The sequence below is a fragment of the Seriola aureovittata genome, chromosome 22, assembly GCF_021018895.1.
Source record: "Seriola aureovittata isolate HTS-2021-v1 ecotype China chromosome 22, ASM2101889v1, whole genome shotgun sequence".
Lineage (NCBI taxonomy): Eukaryota > Metazoa > Chordata > Actinopteri > Carangiformes > Carangidae > Seriola > Seriola aureovittata.
In genome coordinates, this window is record NC_079385.1 from 17338825 (window position 1) to 17357192 (window position 18368).

Here is an 18368-nt window from a genome sequence, read left to right on the forward strand (position 1 = left end):
GTGTGTGTGTGTGTGTGTGTGTGTGTGTGTGTGTGTGTGTGTGTGTGTGTGCAGGTCAGAGACGGTGGTGGAGAGGATGCTCTGTAATTGGATGTCCATCTGTCTCTATCAGTTCCTCAGGGTAACACAGATTTCTCACTTATTTCATGTTGTTTTCTCTTTTCTTTTGATTTCCTTTTCTCTTCAATCTGTTTCTCTTACCTGTCTTTCTTCTTCTTCTTGCCTTTCCGCTTCTTTTCCTGCTCCTTCACTTATAATTGACTCAGAAAATGAAACCTGTTCACTGTACCTGCCGTTTCTCTTCTTTTCTTTTGTGTTTTTTCGGGGTCGATTTCAGGCGTTTTGATACGGACGACGACAGTAGATGTGTTGAACTGATGTTCCTGAACTTTCTCATAACAAACACTGTCTTCTTCTTCTTCCTGTGATTGTCGATTGATGCTAGTCCCCCAACCCAAGCAACATTCAGACTGCAGGACACTGAAACTTATTTTGTTATTGATATGCAGAAGATATTTTTACTTCATGTCACCATTACACTTATTTTATTGTATTTATTACATTTCAATCCTTTAAATAGACAGAAATTGTCACTAACTTCTGTTTTTTGTATTTAACAATAATAAATAATTAATAAAAATCCAGTTCTGCTTTATAGAAAATGTTACAGTATTTTGAAACCCGTGAGCCGGGAGCGTTTGATTTGTTGCACCGCTCTCAATATATGATAATGTTTGAGGAATTGCAGACGGGGTGAACCTGCGTCTCAGTCACCAGGTGTTAAATAAAAGGCTGATATCGGGTCCTGTCGAAGCAACATGTGGTGTGTTTGTATCTCGGTATCAGGACACAGCTGGAGAGCCGCTATACAAACTGTTCAAGGCCCTCAAGCACCAGGTGGAGAAGGGCCCGGTGGACGCCAAGATGAAGAAAGCCAAATACACCCTGAACGATACAGGACTGCTGGGGGACGACGTCGAGTACTCCGTGCTGGTTGGTCCACACCACACACACACACACACACACACACACACACACACACAGTGTTCCTCAGTTTAGCATGTCTGGACTTTGAAGCCCAGAGCCTGTGTTTTTTAGATCAAAAATTCTTATTTCCTCCTTTGGGATTTATTCTGTGTTTTTAAATCCCTTTTTTATGCATAAAAAAAAAAAACTGGTAAGTTTTCAGAGTTTCCTCCAGACTTTATTGTTGTCAGAACAGAAAAGCCTCTGAAATCAGAATTTAGATGTTGGGCCAGAGAACAGCTCATGCTGCGTTCACACAGTGTTGGAGAACAACAGGAAAAACTTTTTTTTTCCTGAGTGTACACATTATTCCCAGCTGGCTCGGCCCCCGACGCTAACCCTGCAGTCCCACCAGGTAAACCTCTTAGATGAGCTTCTTCTGTTGTGTCACATCTGTAGCAGTTCAAGTGAAACCAGATACAAACTGGAAGTGCAGTCGGAGAGTGTGGACCTCCGGCAAAGCCGACGTCAAACAGCGAACACCAGACTTCATAGAAAAAAAAGTTTAAAATTCACAGTAAATGATCCGGATCTGCGCCAAAATGTCGGCTCAGTGCTTGTTGTGTGAAAACCAACAAACAAACAAACCAACCTCTTATATAACGAGCTGAATCTGTTGTGTTGGTTTTAATATTGGATTTTATTTAGATTTAACTGTCAGATGTGATGCATTTGCAGCCGTTCAGAGAATCATCAAGAGAAATGCCTGATATTTCCCGCTCTGAATTAAAGGGATAGTTCAGGTTATTTGACGTGAGGTTGTGTGAGGTAGTCACGCAGTAGTCGGTTGTATTTCCTGGAGTAGATTCAGATCAGCGCGCTGCCGGTCAGGAGAGACGACAGGAAACACCAGCAGACTAGCAGAGCGATGTGTTGCTGTGCACGGGGACGGCCGGAAACAACTTTTAACAACACCCACTGAAACAATCAAATACACATTTAACTGTCGCTTCATGTAGAATAAAAACAGCACCTTCCTTTGGTACAACATTTTTCATCCTACGCACGAGCCTACAGTATTACGCCGCAGCCACAGGTCAGCTGGGTGAATCAGAAAGCGGCGTAATACAGTGCGTAAGAATACGGTAGTTAAGCGGTTGAAATAAAATGAAGTACCAAAAAGAAAGTGCCGTTTTCATGGGAAGATAAACCTGCTGAAAATATTCTACATGAAGCGTAAATGGATCATCGGAGGCTGAGGTGAACAGTTTTCCCCAATCAGCTGCTCATAGTTAAAACTAAAGCGATCTGCAAGAAGACGCCGTTCCCACGGAGAAAAGCTGAGCCGTATTATGACACTGTATTACTTATTATGTAGAAGACTGCAGCTGGTTGATACCGCAGCGTGAACTGTGCTAGTTAGTTAACGTATGTGTGTCACTAACTGAGACAGAGTGCAGCCTTGATTACGACTTTAGCTGTGACACATTAAACCGTAATGGATGCAACACTGAACTACACACAGGGGCTGAGTGGTGTGTGTCGGAGTCGCATCCGTCACATCCGATAGAAGCGGCGCCGACTCAAATCCTCAGAGATCTTTCCAGACTAATGTCAACAGGAGCAGTAAAGAGTCGTCGCACACGGCTTCTGTAGACGTATCCGCAGCAACCACAGCTGGAGTCTGAGCGGTAACCGCATCCACATCCACAGTGAGGCAGCTGTGATCAGTGTGTACTGTCGGGGGGGTTCGGGCTTTCTGAGGGAGCAATGAGCATTAAAATGCATCATGTGAAGTGTCACATCATCTCTCCTCTCCTGCAGTGTCAGCAGAGCTTTCCCCCCCTAAAGTGGCTCGGTGTCATAACTGGACTAGATCAACACTCACTGTTGCTGTGGATGTTGGAAAAGGCAAAAGTAGTTCAGAAGCAAAATTCCCACTGTGATGCTTGAGGGGTTACAGCTCCTCAAATGTGAGGATTTGCAGCTTTTCTCTGTTTTATCTGGTTGTAAACTGAAAATCTTTGTGTTTCGGACTCAACAGGACGTGAAGACGTCACCTCAGACTTTTCTTTCAGCTGTTTATAATCTGCTCTCACTCCACGGTTTGTAGGCTGCACTCTTCACATCTGTCTGATCAGGGTTAGTGTTTGGCTGACGAGGTGTTTGTGATGTCAGACCCTGCAGGTGTTGGTGCACGGGGAGGGACCAGATGTGACTCCAGTCAAGGTGCTGAACTGTGACACCATCTCCCAGGTGCGTTTGTTTATGTCATCGCAGGTCGTGTTTCTTCACTTCACTTCACCTCGACATCAGGAGCATCAAGGTTTTTTTTGTTAGCATTTAAAGTCTGAACTTCCTGTTCTGCAGGTGAAGGAGAAGATCATCGATCAGGTCTACAGGAATCTGCCGTACTCACAGAGACCGAAGGTGGAGAGTGTCGCTCTGGGTGAGACACCGAAACATATTGTCATTGACAATTATTATTATTACAATAAATTATACTGCTGTCACAAACCAAGAGTGTGTCGCCCCCTGCAGGTCTGTGGGGGAACTGCAGGGTTACAGTGAGACGTGGAGGCAAAACAATAAAAATACTAAAACAGTGAAAGTTTATAGTTATTGTTAGAGCCATTTGTATTTGTGTGTGTTAGAGTAATGCACTGGTTGCCACAGTAGGTGGCGTATTGAATGGCAACACATGAAATGTATAAGTAGAAGAGGAGGCAATTACTCCTCAGGTGTGTTGCTTACCGGGGAGAAGCACACAGTTTTTGACCGTCGCCGTTCAGAGCCCAATGTTTAAGCCTTTTGTTTATTTTCATGTAAGTTATTGGTACAACGTATGTGAGTGAAGACCAAAGGCTGTTTTGTTACACGGTAAATAAATACATCATAATCGGAAGCACAAGTCGGATGTTTTGATTTATCATATGGAGCCACCTCATGACGACGCGTCAACTACGCATCCCGGTAGCAGCCCCTCACTGTGGCTTAGGTTTATTTAGTTGAACCCAAGTCATTACAGTTTTATTTATGGACTGAACACAAAGATCAGATACAGACTGTGAAAGTGTAAAACAGAGATTCAGCTCGTCTCCTCGTCTTTTCTTTTTTCAGGAAAAGTAGAATTTATGTAAATAAAAGAAGAATTTATCTAAATGTATCTCACACTTGATGAAAATGTGTTTTCTGCCGAGACGACAGACTGTGACATTTTTCATGATGCAGATTAAAATGAAAAAATGAGCGACGACGAAAAGAAACATTTTCTGATAAATGATGGAAGTTGTTTCACACGTCCTTTATTAATCAGTACGGTTACCACGGATACAATCTTTTAAATAAATGGTGAATCAGAACACAAATAAAATGATATGAGTTGAATCTGTTATTTGTCCTGTTGTAGAATCAGATCAGCGTCTGTTGAATACTTTATAAGTGTTTGTTGAGCATGTTTTCTCTCTCTCTCTCTCTCTCTCATGGTCGACCTCTTGTATTATAAAAACAACACACACACACACACATTAAAGTTTGTTTCCTGGTGCGTCCTCAGAGTGGCGTCCTGGCTCCACCGGTCAGATCCTGTCCGACCTGGACCTGACCTCCCAGAAAGAGGGGCGCTGGAAGAGACTCAACACTCTGGCTCATTACAACGTGAGTTCAGCCTCATGCACTTTTGTCTGTGGGATTTGAAAATGTTTTGACTCAAATTCACCTCACGCAGCTTCTTTGCCTCCCCTTCAACTCTCCGCCTCCCTCTCTCCCTCTCTCCCCCTCTCTCCTCCCTCTGGGGAGGCTTTTGTCTTTTTGTGTCTCTCTGCCTTTGTCCTGCTTAATGTCCAAAGATCCCTTCATCTCCCAGTGGGTGAAACGCCGTCTGCAACCATGAGTTAAATTAAGAGGAGCACAGTGAACGTTTCACACACACACACACACACACACCCTCTCTCTCTCTCTCTGTAACGTTAATCCTGTCTGAATGGGGCTTAATTAACTTCTCTTTTTTTCAGATTTCCTCTCTAATTGTTGAGTGAAACTCTCCTCACCTCAGTGGAGCGGTTTCTCTGGCCAGATGTTGAATATTAAAACAGAAATGAAGACATATTTACCAGCTGTGATCAGGGAGGAATCTCGATGAGACAGATTCCAGCTCCACGTTTTCAGTCAAATCTGATTTTATTTTACAAAATAAGTTCCTCTACTGAAGCTTCATATGAAGATTTGAACCGTTGTACCTCAGCACTTTAATTTAAAAGTGTTATAAGAAAAGGTTCTTGTTTTTCCAACACAGGGATTAAATATGAAATTGGTTTATTGAAATAATTTGAAAGTGAACTGCTGAGAAAAATACACGTTGAAGTTAATCACACAAAATTAATAATAATATTAATATTATTCTGTGATTAGGACTCTGTTACATTATTTTCTGTATTTCATGTAGATCTGAAATGTTAAGTTCATTCATCAATTATCAAATTATTCTCCTATAGGCAAATGTAATATATGCACATATATTGAATTTCCATATATGAAATATATGTTCATATAAAATAAAAACATAAATGTAAAAAAATATATATGAAACCTATTAGAAATTAGAACAGTTCCATATATTGACATATGTGTCAATGTGTATTATATTGTTACATGAATATATATCCATCAAAAAGCCTGTCAATATATGTTGACATTATAAACAGTGACATGTTTAATGAGAAATTAATAAGAAAAACGTATATAAATACATACAATTTGTATGTATGTGTATGTCAGTTAACTGATAATCAGTTCATCAGAACTTGATCTGGTTCCAGTTTGAGGAATCGCTGCTTTCCTTAGTCAGATGTGATTTTAACCCGAACATGTTTGGACATTTTTAAGGACAAAAACAATTGACAGATCAGCGGCACAGTCTGATCTGTGGTGAAGTGAGTCAGGAGAGACGCAGGTTCCTGCTGCACTCTGATGTTTTTTAATCGTCTTTGCTTCCGCGAGTCGAGCTCAGACTTTTGAAACCAGCAGAAGCTGAAGTGCAGAGAAATGTCGAGTCACACGAGACTCCTCCTCACGTTGAGCGGAAACCAACAGGAGCTAAAACAAACTCCCACAGCTTCCCCTCTGACATTTAAAGAAAATCATTTATGGAGGAAGCTGCTGCGAGACGGACGGACGCAGCTTTAATAACAGTGAGCTCAGTCGCAGAGAATCAGGTTCATTCTTCTTCTTCTTCTCTTCTCCGGGTTGTTGTGTTGCAGGTTCGGGATAACGCCACGTTGGTTCTGTCCAGAGTTCTGCACACACAGTCCTTCCACCAGCACCAAGACAGCCAAGAAGAGAGTACGAACACACACACACACACACACACACACACACACCCTGAAGACTTCATGGCATAGGTGTAAAATAACTCTGAGGTTTTTATATTTACTTGACTGTAGTTTGTTGTTACTTCTGAAATTACATTTTCAAATTCTCAGAAAAACTATAATAAAATAAATTTGTGTTTTTTGACGGATGAAAAACTTTGAAAAAAATTGATCTTTGGTCTAATTTGAAAAGTTTTAACTGTGATTGAAAATGTTTTCACCTGATGGGAGAATTCAACTCTCTGCTTCACACTGAGACGTTTTATTAAGAAAATAGACAAATAAATCTTCCACAGGTGAATAAACTAGGACTCAAGGATGAACTGATTAGATTTTTGTGGTCAAGGGTCAAAGGTCAAGGTCAGGGTATGGTATAAACGAAGGAGCCGGCGGTGTTACATGTTCTGTCTCTGCCATCGTGTACAGAAAACGCTCTGCTGGAGGACGACAACACCTTCCACCTGGTGCGACCGGCGGATGAGATCGATGAGGTGAAGTCAAAGAGAGGCAGCATGAAGGACAAGGCCATGACCAAAGCCATCACTGAGATCTACCTGACCAGGCTGCTCTCCGTCAAGGTAACCACCCAACATAACCACCACCTTTATACAGGTTTTCAATTTCATTCTGTTTCACATTTACACTTTTTACTCCAGTACATACGACCCAGTTATTAGAAGATAGAACAAACGCAACTCTCCAGAGGTTTTTCTTAATGTGCAGCATTTGTCAGCAATTATTTCGTCTCCTATAAAGATTTATTTTATATAATTACGGCTTTATTTTAATATTGTCATTCATTTTCTGTTGGTACAGCAGAGCAGCATTAATAAACACTTATATACTTATAAACCATTAATGAGATGTTTATATTCTGCTGTTAAATGCTCAATACGGCAAAGTTGTTAAAGACAAGTTACTGTTGTGAAAACACAGCAAACTCGTCTGCACGTTTTCTGGGTAAATAATATAATATGTGTTAGTATCTATAGTCAGTGTTTTCCTAGAGAGACGCTATTGGATATTTATCTGTCATAAGGTATCAGGTCTCTGTTACTGAAATCTTTTAATCAGTGCTGGTGTTTTGAATAATTACGGCATAATTTACATGCTTTTTTTTTTTTCTTTTTTCTAAGACTACTTAATTGGGAAAACATGATAACGAATTTCACAATAAAGTGTTATCTGCTAGATTAATATGAATATATAAACGCAGGATACAGCATTCAGATGTAGTTGTTGTCTTTTTTATCATATATAGACAGTTGTTTTAATTTGAAAAACTTTCATTTTAATCACTATATAATTGTATATGTAACTTACAGGGAACCCTGCAGCAGTTTGTGGACGACTTCTTCCGCAGTGTGTTGTGCTCGAGCTCCGTCGTCCCTCCTGCCGTCAAATACTTCTTCGACTTCCTGGACGAGCAGGCGCTGAGGCACGACAACGTGGAAGAGGAGACGCTGCACATCTGGAAGACCAACAGGTTACAGAACACACACACACACACATTCATGTTGCTGTCAGAGCTCACAGTTTGTAGTAGGAAGTATCTACAGTACAGATGTGAAAATTATCCTTTCACAACATCTGGCCAGTTGTCAGCTGGTGTGCAGGAAATAACGAGCAGCTTCAGTTCAGCTCAGCGCTTCACTGCATCAGCTCTGACAGTTACTGGAGACAGGCAGCATGAGATGATGTCAGGCTGGTGTTAGAGGATAAATATAAGTATCTGTGGATCTGTTCCTGTCTAAATGCTGAGGAGCACATCTGTATCATGGCTCCTGAAGCTCCACTAAGGCAGGTGCAGATATTCAGCTCAACAAACACACTGATCTAAACAAATATAAGCAAAAATTAAAACATAAATACGTAGAGCCAAAGTTTTCTTCAGATCTCTCTGAAGAAATGAAGTTTGTTCCTGAGGGTTAGTTTCCATGTTCTTAGACAAATCAGCTCCACTGCAGCAGAAATATTAAACAGAGAGTCCAAATTATTGATCATTTATTAGTTTGTGATCGATGATTAGTTACAGTTTAGTTTTTTCATTTTATCCACATTTTTTCACTGTTTTCATCAGAAAATATAAAAATTTGCCTTTTACACTTAAATTTCTTTACTCAATTATTTGTTTTGTCCCAAAGCAAAAAAGATTCAGTTTTCATTGATATAAAAAAATAGATCCTCACATGTGATAAATCAGAATTTTTGCTTGAAAAATGACTTTTGCTGTACAACATAGATAATATCGTTTATGCGGAGAAGACTGGAATATAGACACAGAGTCGAGTGAAACATGTGATCAGAGTCCAGGTGAAGAACCAGGTGTAAGTGGGAGACTTAAGACTCTGTTTGACGTCATTCAATCAGCGCCGCGTGGATCCTACTGTCAGTGAACGCCTCCCACCGGCTGATGTGTGACTCTTTAACTGATCCGACGTCTGCCAGCGTCTCTTCAAAGCTTCTCTGAATCTCTGCAGGAGATACGACCTGCAAAGAGAAATAATTACACTGCTCCTCGAGCTGTGTGCGCGCGCGTGTGAGTTACACCTCATCGACTAAACTAGAGTGTAATTATGTCCTCGTTTCTGCTAAACCAGACAGCCGACCACATGAAAGCCTGATTTAATTGGCAGGCTGTTATCGGGATGGATAAATGATGACAGGGCAGAGACGGACGAGGAGAAGAAGAAGAAGAGAAGACAGGCAGAGAGACAAAGAGATTGCTTTTTCTTTAACGTCTCTGCTTTCAAACTGGCCTTGAGCTCGGCCTGTCAGTCATCAGGAAGACACTCGCACGCAAACAAGTTGGACAATGAAATATTCATCGTCTGTGCTGAATTATTGACGAGGGTTACGGTCTGTGGAGGTAGAGGGAAGGAAGAGATGGCAGGGAGAGATGAAAGGATGGAGGGAGGAGGGAAGGGAAACAGCGTGTCAGCAGGTCCTTAAAAAGTCTGAAACTGACCAGAATACTTCACTGTTCTGAGTGTTGTACTTCTTTTAGGAATAAAACTTTCAGCTTCCACACGGTGATGAAGTACTACACAGTGGGTGTGGAGCAAGACAATAAACCAAATTAACTTTGACAAATCTTAGCCAACTTTTCGTTTCCAATTACCGAGTCTTCCTGTTTCCTCAGCTTGCCTCTGCGGTTCTGGGTGAACATCCTGAGGAACCCCCACTTCATCTTCGACGTCCACGTGACGGAGGTGGTGGACGCGTCGCTGCACGTCATCTCTCAGACCTTCATGGACGCCTGCACCAAGACGGAGCACAAGCTCAGCAGAGTCAGTTCACACACAGTTTATTGTCTTTGACTCACACTGGGAGAAGTGGGGTAACATGGGATCAGCCGTATTAGCTATTAGCAGCTCCTCGCGGTGAAGCCATGGATGTATGATGGACTCAGCGATCAGTGGTTTACTGTGATTCTGATACATTTATTTGCAATGGATATAAGACATTTGACAGAAAAAGACAATGTTGAGCATTTTGTTCATCACGACTAACTTTTCTTTTTTTTAATGTATATTTTAATTCTTTGATATAAACAGGATTTCCATATCTCACTCATTTTTTAAAAGTATTTTTGATGTATTTTATGCCTTTATTTGACAGTCAACCGTGGAGCGTAGACAGGAAATGACAGGAAGCAGAGATGGGTAATGACATGCAACAAAGGTTCATGCCTGGATGCTCACTAGAGATGTTGCGGTTCCCGGTCAGCGCTCCGGATACATCTTTTAATTTTCGTCACTATCTTGCTAATCCATTGTGGCATTTAGGCTCACACCGCTCCAACAACTGGCTGCAGAAGAGTTAATTACAACACTTAATCACAAAATGAACCAAGGACCATTTGAACATCACAGACTGATTATAATTAACAGCACAGGAGCAACGGAGAGAGGATTTTCTCTGGAAAACATCTTCACTTCACACAGAACAAAGTTGTGGAAATTAAAATGATTCTGAGAAATGACCAAAGGTCTTTTTATCTGTGTGTTTCTCTCTCTCTCTCTCTCTCTCTCTCTCTCTCTCTCTCTCTCTCTCAATGACTGCAGGAGTCTCCCAGCAACAAGCTGCTCTATGCAAAAGAGATTTCCACATACAAGAAGATGGTGGATGAGTGAGTTTATTACACCAAATGTACAGGAAATGAATAGATGTGTGTGTGTTATTAATGTAGAGCGATGAACAAGAAACGAAATTAAAAGACGGTGCAATAATATCTAGTGTGTTCCTGCTTGTCCTGGAAGGTCTTAAAGGTATTGAACGCCTCACTGACCAGGTGTAATTTACTGGTGACTGGTCTTAGATTCATTAGATATCTATTAAAACTGTCAGATGTGACTTGATGCTGCTGTAAAGTCTCTGTACATGAAATGAATAAAGGATTTATAAATAATTTTCAAATAATTTTTCACCACAAATTGACGATTTCCACAAAAACAGAACATATCGCAGCATGTTATGAAGTTTTTGAAAAAAAATTTTGATCACTTGATGTAATTAGATTCTGTAAATGACTGATCAGATGTTTTGACTGTTTGTGTGTTTTCCCAGTTACTACAAGGGCATCAGACAGATGGTTCCAGTCAGTGACCAGGACATGAATACACACCTCGCTGAGGTGTCCAGGGTATGACACATTCCCTGTGTGTGTTTGTGTGTGTGTGTGTGTGTGTGTGTGTGTGTGTGTATGTGTGTGAGATAGATAGATAGATAGATAGATAGATAGATAGTTATGAAATCCCATTAAAATCTGCTCCATCTTGACCAGCTACAACAACAAAATGGATCTTAGTCATGTAATAATAAAATAATAATAATATATAATAGGAAATGTTCTCAGCAGTGTATAAAATTACATTTTTTGCTCAGCAGCCGAGAGCTGGGGAGTTTAAATAATCTACTCATATAGAGAACAATTTTATCAGCCACTCTATCTTTAAATGACTTTAATATTGGAGTGTGTGCACAGTCAAGCACTGTATGAAAATATGTAATTATGGAATCAGCAAAACTTGTCTGGTGAATGTAGTCCAAAGACTAGAGAAGATGACTGTGGACACTAGACTCCAGTGAACTGTCAGATACAGCTTTATGTACATACTATACTCTATGTATATGTAACAGATGTATCAGGAAGCTTGTGGGTATTTTTGTATCGTATCCGTATTACACACGTAACTGACTTGACATTTAAATGGCAACATAGTGTTTTATTATGGAACCTTTGCTTTCGCTCTGTAGCAACACACAGACAAGCTGAACACCCAGGTGGCCTTACATCAACTGTACCAGTACGCCAGCAAGTACTACGATGTGGTGAGAAAAGTTCAACTTTCAAAACTTTATTGTGCACAGATACATTTCTGTTACGGAAGTTAAATTCTTCTGTTTTTATTGTGAGAGAAATATATGAATGACTTAGGTTTGCGTTATCGTCTTTTTCAGATCATCCAGTCACTGGACGAGGATCCAGCAGCCCAGAATAAACAGCTCACCCTCCGCCTCCAACAGATCGCTGCCGCCCTGGAGAACAAGGTCACTGACCTTTGACCTCTGACCTCATGGAGGGGTCAGGGAGAGGAGCTAACGGCTACTAAAACACAGGATGTTGTTTTCCATTTAAGGACTCAAAAGAGGACGAGCTTGCGGACTCTTCAGAATGTTTGACCATATAAGGACTGAAGTGGGAGGGGCTAGTGGAGCCACAGGAAGCTGTTGACCATATAAGTACTGAATGGGAGGAGGTATGGGACTCCAGGGGGGGAGAGGATTGGAGATTTTGGACAAATGAAGTGTTAAAATGTGCTCAGAGTGGTGGAAAGTAAAGAGCTATCTGCTGCAGTTGTATGGCGGACTTCCACTTGGCATCCCAAAACAAACACCAAGGAGGGATGCAAAATGGCAACCGTAATATGGCTGCAGATGGGAGCTCTGTGAAATCAAAGGGTTATTTTTATAATGGTAGCTAGGGGTGCTCGGTTGGTGTAATCCTCGGACCTAGCTGGACGATGTTTCCGTGTTTGGCTTCTCTACACCACAAATTTTGATTTTACCATATAGGGACTAAAGAAAGAAAGTGCCACACAAGGAATGAAGATTGAAGATTTTTGGATAACTGAAGAATATGAGTGAGTGAGTAAAAAAAAAAAAAACATCACCAAGTATTTTCTTTTTGCCACTTAACCCTTTTTGGAAGTTGGGATTGGAAGCGCACAGTACTGGAGGCGTTGTGACCACTTTTCCCATCTTACTTACTTACTGCTGATCTGAGGTCAGTTTGTCTTGTCTCCATTCTAAATGGTAACTAGGAAATCTGATCACTTGTCAGCAGCAGAGAACAGTTCTCATCCTAAAGCATGAAAATGCTTGGATGAACTTTTACCTGGAAGCGAGCTTAAGTAAAAATAATCAACCAATGAAAACCCACTACGGTACATACCACTGGCCAATCAATGGTCTTGACGGCACAACTGAGGAGAGTATATTCAGGGTACGATGAGTTAATTTAAACCCAAAAATCAAACCACCACATAGGCTTTTCTTGTATCATGGCCAAATCATATCAGATTAGCTGCAGTATGTGCTTCTACGCTGATGACACTGTGCTGTTGATTCGAATCGCAGCTGAATAATTTCATGTTGTTTAGTTTGTCTAGTATTATTCTTTGTGTGCAGGCTTTAAGCAGAGGCTTTGCATTTCCATATACAACATGAAATTTATCTTTTTAACGGACTGTTACAGTTCCACTTAGTTCTTGCTTTCATTAAGTGTTAATCTGAGTGGTCCACGATGTCATATGCTGTGCGTAAGTATGTGGTGAGGACCAGCTTGTTTTTACTTTCTGTGAAAAATCATGACTGCCTAATCATGTGGTCTAAACAGCCAAACACTTTAAGTGAGACTTGTTTTTGTTTTTATACTATGTATGATTTGAATTCTTTTGTAATACTCCCTTCATAGATATTGCTGCATTTTTTTTTTCTGTTTGCACACATTAGAAGAAATTACTTAAGTGTCTTCTGAAGACAGGGTATACGTGGATCCTTCAAAAATGCTTAAAATTTATCGGAAATTAAGGTGGTTAAGTGTTAAAATGTATTCAATCCAGTTATTATACTGTAGGTCATATTCCTCCATCATGCATTGCCAAAAAAAATATGCATTCAATCAGTTTTACCAGACACAGACTGATTTCACCAGAGTAAAGCAGGCACAATACATTTAAAACACACAGCCAAAAATATGAATGTCTCCAAAAAATGAATGGCCCTTATCCATGGAAGATTTAAAATGCGTAAAACCATATCAAATAAAAAAATAAAGTAAAATACAATATTTTAATTTGGCATAGAAATTCATGTTGCAATGAAAAACAATTCATTCAGCCATTTAAGACAAATAATTTTTCTTTTAACAATTTCTTAAAATTATGACCGTAATTATATACATAAAAAGGAAATACATAATATTATGTTTATTGTATTTCACTTTATTTCTTTAGTTTATTTGTTTTTATTTTTGTATTTTAAGTCTTCCATATTATTGTACAAAAATGCCTGTGTGCACATAATTGTTTCCTATCACCTGCAACAACTCCATGGATATGCATGTGCCTCCTGATTATTGCCTTCTCCTTATTCTGTCCATTAAATGTTTCATTAATGTTCATGAAGTTTGTTTAATCGGAAATAGGCTGGTTTTGTTTTTAGCTCTCGGGAATGAAATATGTTAATGTCAACTGTTACAGAGAGATATGGGAGAAAAAACTAAATTTTAAATACATAAACAATATGATCATGTATATTATCAACCACTCTGTAAATGAGTGAACTGTGGACCAAGTTATTAGAAGATCTGCAACAGTCTTTGGGTTTAAGTACCATTACACAGCTGAAGTGTAAATGAACTCATTTATCTTCTCTGAAGCCACATATTAGTCATCGTCACCATAGAATCATTATCTGCATTATTCTTTGCCTTCTGAGCCCAGACGACGTGCTTTATGTAGTGCTTGAGTTAATATCAAAGAATAAATATGCAGTTTGTAAGTTGAATGATAAACCCAATGTCTTTTGGGGAAGAAGGATTTCTCTCACTGCAGAAGTGCTTTGTGTTTTGTTTTGGGGTTTTTCAGTGGAAGCTGGTATTATTGATTCCTATGAGCTTTCAGATCTTAAAAACTGCATGTTTAAATTCTGAAGCAATACGACCTTAAGGCTGGTGCTGTATCTTTGTACTCATGTCTCGAATTCCTTAAACTGTGGATGGATACACCGCAAGCTTTTGACCAGATTTGGCACCACATGACCTCCAGATACAAAGACTGAAATAAACACATCTTAGCCTGTTTTCTTTTTTTACTTCTCATAAACTTTCTTCTGGGCATTTTTTTCTCAGAAATTTGCTTATGAAAGCCACTTCCGTGCCAAATAACTTCAAGTAACTATTGTGTGTGTTGTAGTGTGTGTAATTTCCAAAGCTTGGACTGTCAAGTGAGTTGTGTGTTTGATGAGTGTAGCCAGAAATGAGGGGAACAAACAATTGTGTATTAAATAATCTGGTGGTACTTTTATAAAAACTGTGGAAATGTGAAACTTTTTGGAGGTTGTTTTCAATGTCGGTTCAGATGTTCAGATGTCAGAAGACCTTGCGCAAAGTTTCACCAGCTTTCAAAGCAAACTGCCACATTTGTTTTAATGTTTAGATCTTTAAATCCTTTTGAAAAAAAAATGTTTCACATTGTGTTGCTGACCTGAAAGCGCAATCTCTACTCACTCTACAAATATAGTGTATTAAATGTAAAATATAAGACATCAGATGTATGTTGAAAACAATATTTTACGCAGCTTATATCTTAAAAACGTCTCTATCTCTAATTCTCCCCCAACACTTGCTTCTTTCTGCCTTCTTTTTGCCACCAGCGAGTGCCTTAAAGAGTAGAACTGAAAGTAGATCTGGAAGGAAAAGCCAAAAAAGACGTCTAGAAGCGCACATAGGAAGTTTACTGCTTGTTTGTTATGAACTGGAAGACCACAATGGAAAACAGGAGCTGTATGTAAGTATTTTAGAGATGGCAAAGTTGGTAGTGTCTAATGTTTTTAAAGCTTGTGCAAATACAAATTTACACCATCACTATGATCAACCATGTTGTTCTGGAATCTAATTCTCAAAACCAAACAAACGGGATTAATGTTGTAACTTCTCAGAAACCATTTAATAAATCAGTATCAGATGTGCATGGCTAACAAAAGTAAAGTGCAGCGTTTTCTGAAGACAGGGCAGGAGCTAGTTGTACCAGCTGCTGGTAAGTTAAAACTTAGCCTTGTTCTAATGTAAAGTGTTTAATAAGGACTTTCACGTCACAAAATTTTGCCAAACTGATAAAACTGTTCAACAACGATGCAAATCATGATTTTGAACATACCTGAAATTATAAAATGTTATGCAAGTAACAAATAACCATTAGGTCAGCATAATCAGATATTTCTTGCTTGTTCTAAGCTATGAATACTACTAGCTCTGAAACAAATACTTCTACTACTACTACTACTACGTCTCTAAAACTGTCATTTTTGGAAGTAATGCCAGCTTGTAATTCTACAGTGGACAGTGCTGCGTTCTTGTTACACATTAAAGTATGTACAGTACTAAGACATTCATGTCATTAATTTGTAATGATGCAGTCTAATTTATTAAATCACTAGTTTAAAACTAGCTTGTAGTTACTTGGGAGGACTTCTTGTTCAAATTTAGTAATGGATTTATGAATAGCTGGTGCAGCCCAGTCCATGGTCCGCTTGCCTAGCTAACCTCTGTCATGCTAGCTTCTGTAACTTTAATCATAAAGGTCTTTTTCTGTGTTTCAGGAAACCGTAAATGTGTTTATAAAACATATTTTCTTACCATGCTCTACCTTCATACTCAGAAGTAACATTCTAGTGCCTGTTGAATTTAAGAAACATCTAGTAATTACTTGTTAGCGTTCAGTACAAGTTCACCTCAACATATAAGTTAGAAAACACATTTTTCTGAAAGGTCTGACAAATCCAACTTGGAGCTCAAAACTGCTTAAAAAAAGCAAAAACGTACATACTTTATTTAAAATCAAATTTTCTGCTGAGGTCTAAATGAGAATATCAATACCAATGTGGTTAGCCTATCTTAGCATAAACACTTGAAGCAGTGGGAAGCAGCAAGCTTGGCTTTGCCCAAAGTTATACACTACAACCATGAAAAAATTCTAAAGGGGTTTTATTTTGTTTAGCTTAGCTTAGCTTTGCTTAGCTAAGTCAGTCAATACTTTGTTCAAAATCCATTAGTTTATAGCAAACAATTAGCTTGCTATGTAGTATAAATTTCTTTGAGGAAATGAAGCTTTCTTTCTATTTTGTGTTGTTAGTGTTTTTTATTTATTACAGCTGGAATCTCCAATAAGAACACAGACAGCAGCGATCATCTTGTGCAATGATGTCAACACTCACAAGTCATAAAAATGGGAAGCTAGCTTAATCTTTCATCAAATTTAATCTTATTACCCACACTTACGCTATAGTAGATACCCATTTATTTGGATAGAAAATATTCTTTTTTAGACAACTGATGAAAGAAATCCTTTTTTAGAAAACCATTGGAGAAGCTAGTAAACAGAGGCTACTTAGAAGACTGGGACAGGACTTTGGCCAAGATCGCATATTTTTTGGCTCTGTAGAAATGGCTTTGCAGGAATTCATATTACAATGCATTCTGTTATTTCACGCAGATTAACTCGCACTTTAATTTCTTTTTTTTTTTTATTAAACTAATGCTTTTGCCCTTTGTCACAACATTTTTAAAACTCTCGTGTTCTCATGATTTTGGGGGAATATCACAATTTCACAGAAAAATTAATCAACATTGTAGGTAATTCTTACAAACCATTGTCCTAGTATACTTGATCGTGAATCATAAATGGTGGAAAAAATTTGTTTCGCATAAGAACCTGTGAAAAGTGTTGTTTTAACTAATGCACATACCCCAAAACATTTGAGTAAATATAATAAATATATGATCTTTTATTGATAGGTTTTCAAAGGCACAGAGGTACAGGAAAATGTTCATGTGTAATGACTGGATGATGGATCAGCACAAGGTTCTGATCCTTCACTGTATGTAGATTTATTCATCTGCTAACCTGACAATGTGTGTTTTTATGATGTAAAACTTAAGCGTATTTTAAAAAATATTGTTTTATGAGGCACAAGTAAACAACAGTTTTGAGAGGTTTTGAATGTTACGCAGAAAATTGCCCATTGGCACTGATGTTTTTACCATACCAACATCATATGTGTTTGTACCATTGTAACAGTTTGTACATCAAATACAACTTTCTCATTGTTTATTCTTGTAACGTCATCGTAGGAAACATGGTTTGGATGGACTGGACCAAGTGTAGACTTTTGAAATGGACAGAAACAGCACTACCAGTAACCAGAAACCAACTTGTCTGAACTGGACAAGAGCCCAAATCAGTGACTCTTCTGAGGAAGTGGAGAAGTGGGCAGAAATCCAGATCTAAGTTGTCCAAATATCCAATAAAAGATGTTTATACAAATGGAAAGTCTTCTTCTATTGTTTTGCGGTCTTTCATTTTTCCTTTCCTGTCACAATGTCTTGCAGTCATAAAGCACAGTGTTGAATAAGCCCATTAAGACATTTCTGACATTATATAATTATAGATCCGGGTAACCCTCTGTCCCACTAGCTTCTGTAACTTCTGTAACTAAGGCAATCTCTTATTCAGCATTTATTTAATTGAACTTTAAGAAAAAATTAAGTGTGTTCTTGGTTATACTTTCCATGTTGGAACCTTCACTACCTTTTGATATTTAAACCTTTGTGATTTTAACTTTGAAAATTACAACTCTCATGAAAACTTACATAATCACCACTTTGTAAGTTTTATGGATACAGACAAAACAAACACTAACCCGTCTTCTAAAGTAATTTTTGGCTGGGCCACAACAGTGGGGCCAGCC

The 18368-nt window shown here is 38.9% G+C and overlaps 1 protein-coding gene across 2 annotated transcripts in view; it reads left to right on the forward strand.

The window, feature by feature from the left end:
• plxnb2a.1 (plexin b2a, tandem duplicate 1) overlaps positions 1-17944 on the forward strand; it is a 173995-nt gene extending 156051 nt beyond the window's left edge. For both annotated transcript variants that reach the window (XM_056368028.1, XM_056368029.1), the window contains 13 exons: positions 55-121; positions 847-993; positions 3145-3222; positions 3337-3415; positions 4523-4623; positions 6225-6306; positions 6762-6913; positions 7661-7821; positions 9478-9625; positions 10403-10467; positions 10905-10980; positions 11595-11669; positions 11799-17944. In XM_056368028.1, coding sequence (XP_056224003.1) covers positions 55-121; positions 847-993; positions 3145-3222; positions 3337-3415; positions 4523-4623; positions 6225-6306; positions 6762-6913; positions 7661-7821; positions 9478-9625; positions 10403-10467; positions 10905-10980; positions 11595-11669; positions 11799-11903 — 1336 coding nt within the window. In that variant the 3' untranslated portion in view covers positions 11904-17944. The remainder of the gene's footprint in view (positions 1-54; positions 122-846; positions 994-3144; positions 3223-3336; positions 3416-4522; positions 4624-6224; positions 6307-6761; positions 6914-7660; positions 7822-9477; positions 9626-10402; positions 10468-10904; positions 10981-11594; positions 11670-11798) is intronic.
• The last annotated feature ends 424 nt before the right edge of the window (positions 17945-18368 follow it).